The 6,994-nt window shown below is 41.8% G+C and overlaps 2 protein-coding genes across 2 annotated transcripts in view; both read right to left on the reverse strand.

Moving 5' to 3' along the window:
• lgr6 (leucine-rich repeat containing G protein-coupled receptor 6) overlaps positions 1–1,032 on the reverse strand; it is a 41,222-nt gene extending 40,190 nt beyond the window's left edge. The window contains exon 1 of the mRNA XM_032520717.1: positions 230–1,032. Coding sequence (XP_032376608.1) covers positions 230–450 — 221 coding nt within the window. The 5' untranslated portion in view covers positions 451–1,032. The remainder of the gene's footprint in view (positions 1–229) is intronic.
• Positions 1–6,994, reverse strand: part of LOC116692455 (rho-related GTP-binding protein RhoA-C) — a 732,216-nt gene that overhangs the window by 368,330 nt on the left and 356,892 nt on the right. The window lies entirely within an intron of this gene.

Raw genomic sequence — 6,994 nt, forward strand, 5'->3', positions numbered from 1 at the left:
AACATTTTTTATTGTTCACATGAAACAAATTGGCATAGGAAGTGAAGAGGTTTGGAGAGCGCAGAGTTTGAGGGCTGAAATACAAAGTGGATACACAAGAAAAAGACGATTTGAGTCAAGGAAACATGACAAAGTGAGAGGCCTGGAGGTGAAAAGGTTAAAGTGAAATGGGACAAGATAACAATCTCCAGGAACTCCCCAACTGTTGTAACGGCAGCATGGTACTCACAGGTAAGTGGTGAGAGGGCTGAGGTTGGTCGGCACAGACGATAGTCCCAACTCCGAGCAGTCCACCATGATGAAGATCCCATCTTCTTCACACTGGCACGGAGATGGACACAGCGGGGCTGCCGGTCCCTGTCTGTCCTGGATCTGTCCGTACCCCCACACTCTGGGGACAGACCCCCAAACTCCTCCAGCCACACAGAGAAACAGAAGCACAGGCAGCATGCCTGAATGTCCACCTGTCTGCAACTACACCTGTAGAGATTTCTGTCTTGTCACACTCTCTTTTGTCCTCTCTGATGTTCGAAGAAGCAGCTTTGATCAAGTGAGGAGGTTCTTTTTGTTTCCAAATCCTGGCTTCTGTCTCTGTTCAAAAGCCTCCTACTGCCTTTTTCTCCTGTGCAGGTTGTCTGTCCCTGTCACAAGTTCTATCTCCTCATCTCTCTATTCCTCTCTGTCAGCACTTCATCCCCAGGGGTTAACTTTGTTGCCTCTTTTCCCTCTTACTCTGCTCTCTCCTTCCTCATCATCTTTTCCCCCCCAAACACAGTCACTCTTTCTCCCTCTCTCACTCCTTGTATATATATTTATATATATATATATATCTTGCTCTCTCTGTCTCCCTCTCCTTACCTATTGTAGAAGGATCGCATATGTTGTGAATGAGCCACCCTCATTGGCCCACAATTTAGGGATGGGCTGGAGCATCTCCGGAAAGTAGGAGGGGCCCGCAATTCTCAAACTCTACCCTCTCTTACTCCCTCTCTTCTTCTCCCCCTTTTCTAATGCTTAGAAGCTCCATGTGAAGAGAAAGAGTGTGTGTTTGGTTTGAGGAAGAGAAAAGAGGAGTAGGGCTGGGTGGCAATGCAGAATTGTAGTGTGAGACCACGGTAGATTTCTGAGTGTGGGACCTTACGATTGGAAATGGGAGAAAATGAGATTGTTTATAGCTGAACGAGCCAGAAGAGAGAAAAAGCAAGCTCTTAGACACTGACTGTGTGAGAGAGATGCAGAGCGTCAGAGTGTGTGACTGGGAGTGACTGTTTGGAGGAAATTGGAATTCTGACACTTCAGCACCCCTCAGTCCCCAGAAAGAACCGAATCCAGTGTCTCGTAAGTCACACCTTCTCAGGTTTCTGCTGCTGGAATGTCGCAATCACACGCACAAACACAAATGCTTGCATACACACACGCACATTGGACACCCATAGAAAATAAAAGATTATGAGTGGCCGACGCAAAGGAGCTCACATATCCATATCACATGCACACACTCCGGTCTATAGAGAAAAAAAGTGTGGATTTGAAGAAGTGTCAGCTGCGTTGGGCTAAAGCCTATCTGTATTTCAGTCTTTTTGCTCACTTGCAGATTTTCCACAGAATCTGAAAAAAACTCATCTGACCTCTCTTTCCTTTATTACAACACATAGTTCTTGGCTGTGTATATTTTATATTAAAAATGAAATCTGTGCTTTTCCTAAAACACTGACCACAAATGAGAGCTATTTACAGCCGAATGCAGAATGCTATTAAATGACTCTGCTTCATATGTTACATAACTCAGGCTTTACATGCTGTGCACTTGTAAGTATGGGATGTTGCATAACCGCCTTATGATTCTAGTGTAATTATAACAAATCAAAGAAAACAAAACTGGCCTGACATTCAAAGCAGAGCCAATGTTAATCTTCCCTTTTGTTAAATTTCAGGTGTATTACCCAGCAGCAAGTAGTAAGAAGTGAAAAGCTGCTGTGGAAAACTAGGCTGTTCTCTTAGTTCCTGGAAAGATGAAGCTTGAGGAACCAAGGCTTTCAATCAGCAGCAGCAGTATGTTACATGCACGCAAAAGCACACGCAAAACCAGAACAGAGATGCAACATGTTGCATAGAAACTGGGCCTAGTATAAGTGCACACCATTCTATTTGCAAACAATACAGTAATAAATGTCTTTGCACCCAGTCTGACTTTGTCTACCCCTCCGACTGGTCTGTCTGTCTTTCTTTCTCTGTAGGCTGAATAGTTTCTCATTAATTAATTAACATTCCTATGCCACTGTGTTTTCTGAGGGGCCTTTGTTATGTCCCCACAAAAACTCTTTCAAAGCTGTTCTTCACATAGTCTCTCTCTCTCTCTCTCTCTCATGCTCTCTCTCATGCTCTCTCTCTCTCTTTCATGCTCTCTCTGCTCTGTCTTTTCTCCCTCTTTGTAATGGAATGCACGTTGTTTCTCTCTTAGTCTATTGTCGGTTTAAAAATATTGTGTGAATTGTTTTAAAGTGATATTTTACGGTATTTTTTTTCACTACCTCAGATGCAAAACACCTTGCATGATCTTACAGTACACCCACATACTGCTCAAACGTACATTCCCACAGGCACACATGCACATATACAAAAACATGCACATGCTCTTCATACTGTACACCTGCAAACTTTTCCACTCCCTGGCCTCTCCGCCTCTCCCCATCTTGCGCACAGAGCTCTGTCATCTTTTTAAATGCTCTTTAATTGTCTGGCCCTAGGGGAGCCCTATAACATATGCACTGTAAAAACCTACATGTCTGGTCTCCTCCCTGTTTTCTCTCTATTTCTTATTGGTTTCTTTATCATCTTCTCATTGGTTATCCTTCTTCCCTTCAATCACAAATATGCAGACAATCAGACATGGCGCTACTTACTGTTAGAAAAGTCAGCTACGTATTTGTTTAAACTGCACCTGCACCGACAGTTTTGATGGATGTGTGAAAGGTTAAATGTGAGTTGGTGTAATTCAGTTTTCCCCCATGGGTGACTTCCCAAATCTGCCTTATACTGCAGCACCTGATTTCAATTATATTGATATTCATTTTCAAACAGAGGGGAACAGCGTCTTTAAAATGAGTTTATAAAGAAGTGTATTGGAATATAGACATGCGTATTCTAAGGCACATAATACATACATTTGTACATATTACATACATTGGGAAAACGATTTAGTACTAAAGTGTTAAACCCACACCAGTTGCGGTATATTTTGAGCAGAGCTGCTACTGATCCCTTAGCATCAGTAATTTAACAAAGCCAGGCTAATCTCACATTTGGCATTTCTTCTTACTTCACTCAGAGACACACAAATGGTATCTACAGGTTTGCCTGTGTATACTGCGTAAGGTAAAAAGTTTTTTTTTTTTTTTAAAGTGGGATAAATCTGTCAATTCACGCACGCCAAGTGACGTGACATTGAATAACACGTGTTTTGCACTTTAGTGTAATATTTCAGTATTAATAATAATAATTAAAAGGGAGGGAGGGGTGATTCAAATCAAATTCTTCTCAGGTCTTGGTCTGACTCAAACACACAGACACACAGTTGCTAGCATGTGCGCAGACATTTGTACATGCCACTGAAAAAGTATGCGTGCACTCGTATTCTTCCTCTCTCTCCTTTTTTCTCACACTCACTCCCCTGCTCACACACACGCTATCAAACAGTCAGCAACAGATCAAAGCCATAGCTCCCTGCCCTCTCCTCCCCCATCCTCCCTCTCTCCTTCTCTAGGCTGCAAACACTATCCAAGCAACGGCAGCCTTGAAGACACAAAGACAAGTAGCTACCTGACACCTGACACTAACTTGAGAGCACTCACAGTGGTCTACCTGGGAATAAAACACACACACACAGCTACCTGAGCTCCTTGCAGCAAGAAGAGTCCATTCAGGAAAAGAACAGAAAAAGCAGCCGTGCAATCAACCCCTCCCCACAACCCCCCAAACACACATACTCCATCCCACCTCACCTCCTCACCCACATCCCCTTCAACACCCCTCTGCACGTGCAACACCTTCCAGTACCTCTTATAAAGAGTATGTCTATTTGTGCACACTTGAATGCAGATGCCTGTATATGCATATACTCGCAAATATGCCTGTGTCTGTATTTGTGCAGAGGCAATTGAAGGCTAACTCAAGTATACTCAGCGGAAGCAAGTGAGGTGGTGTGTGTTGCCAGTGGCGGCAACCTAGGTGTGTTCTCTGGCTTTTCAGGTGAAACCACCAGAAAACCAACAAAAGAGCCCACTCCTTATATCCATCCCTCCCCTGTCCCTCTCTTCCTTTCGGCATCTCACAGTACAAAGGACAGAAATGATTGAAAGAGGCAGAAGGGGGATGAGGTAAGGGGGTGAGGATGCAAGGGTGGGAGGGGGTGCTGGCAAGTGGGCAAAACAGAGGTGGAGGTCTGTTTGGTGTGTGTGTGTGTGTGTGTGTGTGTGTGTGTGTGTGTGTGTGTGTGTGTGTGTGTGTGTGTGGAACAATAGTAGGACCGAGGATGTGGTTAGTCATGGAGTTCAGCAAAGCAATCCATCACAAGCAAGCACTTCACCTCAGTTGGAGGGTCGTAGGTTTGTGTCTTTTCTGTAACACACCACAGAACTATTTCTACAGCATTTGTATTTTAATCTTTTACAGCAGCATGTAACAAACAGTACAAGACACAAAAGACACAACTATATACAATAGTACATTACACACCATGTCAGCAGATTTGTATGTTAGGTAAATGTAGGTGAAGGATATTTGTACACAAAGCAACAAGAGTCTACAACCATGCTTGCTACTCTGTGATGCTGTATGTCAGTACAATGGTGCTTTGAGCTCAATGTTAATGACAGCATTATAACATGCATACAGTGTTAATGCTAACATGTTGATATTTAGCCGGTGTAATGTTTACCATGTTCCCCATTGGCATTAGTTATTAGTTATTATTTACTCATAAACCGTGTTGGACAATTTAAACTTGGACCTAAAGAAGGTGCTAGAGGATATAAATGTGTGTACAAAATTTCATGGTAATCCATCCAATAGTTAACTTGACATTATACACAAAACTACAAATTTGAACCTCATGGTGGTGCTAGAGAAAAGCCAGGGGATCAGGAAAGCTATCCTCTGGGGACCAGGAAGGGTTGTACAAGATGTCACGGCAACCCATTAAATAGTTGTAGCAATCTTTCAGTCGGGACCAACCAATCCCCGAAATGGTACACTGACCGGTTGCTATTAATAGAGCTACATCTCTAGCATGGCTATGAAAAACTGTCACAGAGTTGTATAGCTCTTAAGTGACTTTGCATGCTATTTTATACACAAGACACAATGTTGAATATAATTGCAAAACAAAGCTTAGAAGATAATATCTATTCAGACACAGTTTTATATTTGTACTAGTAGAATAATAAAATATTTGCATGGTATCAGTATTATAATTGTGTAAAAAAGTAGCTATATTAGTAGCATCAGCTACTAACGCACAGGAAAAAGTTAAAAGTATGCCACTTAAGAATTGGGACAATAACAATATAACTAAACATCTCGATGAAAAATACAATATGTTGTGCTGTTGCTTTAATATTTGTTCTACTCTCATTGGTGCAATAACATTAAACATAAGAGGCAGATAAATTCAGGTACAGAAAGTGAAGTCTTCTCAGTAGTGACCGAAAAAGACTACATTACCTATTTTGCTGCAAAGGAGAATACACTCTATTCCTTCAGTGTGTTTTGATATTGTTGAAGGAGTTTCATCTTATTTCATAAATTTTTAAGATAATATTGTGCACCAAGATATTACCATACCATGACATCTTCATTGGCACACGTCAAACAATACATCGGTGTATTAAGTTGAGTGATTGATTATTTCCAGAGTGCACTATGTACGTGAACATGTCAAATATCCCCCCAAAAATATTTTAAAATGGTAGTTAACTTTAAATGCACTACAAACAAACACTTTTCCTTGCGTTAAGATGTCTCTGTCATGAGGAACATCTTTCTTGTGTTGTGATCTCAACTCTCTTTTCTCTGCGGTGACAGTGTGATATACGAGGGTTAATATGGTAAAATAGGCTGACTGAAGCAGACAGGTCTGCGCCTGTACGATGCCTAAGACAGAGACGCTCAAATCTGTTTGATGCTATTCTGAGCGACGCCAGTGGCGCTGCAATCGGAGGGTGTGTGCTTTTGGGTATGTAGGTGCATGTGTTATTCAGTGGGACTGTTACACCTGTTAATACTATCTATAAAAAGTTGATAGACCTAGAATTTAAGGGGTGATCACTGTGGCAAGACTGCCTCATCGTTAATATTGTGTGTGCGAGTTCATGTCTGCAGCAGTGTGTGTCCGTATGCACTTGCGCGTGCATGTGTGCGAGTGATGAATGTTTGTACCCAGTTCTGCTTGATAGTATCAGTCATGTCAGTGTGGAGAGAGACTGATGTGGAATGTTAACAGTGACTGAAACTACTGGACTGTCTCCATAGAGTCCCATTCATGCAGAACCTAGATAGGACTAGCAGGAGACTCAACACAATGTAGTGAGAGATGAAGAGAGGAGCCTTATTATTGTAGGTTTCACACTAGACTCTGAGAATTCCAGCCATCTAAAAAGTACATAGCAGCAGTTGAAAGATTACAGCTATAAAAACAGAAATTAGGCACCTGGGAAGAATAAAACATATCATTACTGAAATCACGATTACAATAATCTTATTAAATCATAACATTATATTGCAAACTGCTCTTTATGGGCTCCAGAGTATAGCCTACTTTTGAATTAGATGATGAAATGGCGCCATCATCAGCCACAAGATAGAACAGCATCAGTGTTTCAGGTCAGGAACTGAACAACCAGATGATGGCGACACACTCTAGTTTCACAGTCTCCAAAATCCTTATGACACTCAAGTTTACTGTGTTTAAAGCGCCCATATTATGCTCATTTTCAGG

This window comes from Etheostoma spectabile, chromosome 7 (genome assembly GCF_008692095.1).
Source record: "Etheostoma spectabile isolate EspeVRDwgs_2016 chromosome 7, UIUC_Espe_1.0, whole genome shotgun sequence".
Lineage (NCBI taxonomy): Eukaryota > Metazoa > Chordata > Actinopteri > Perciformes > Percidae > Etheostoma > Etheostoma spectabile.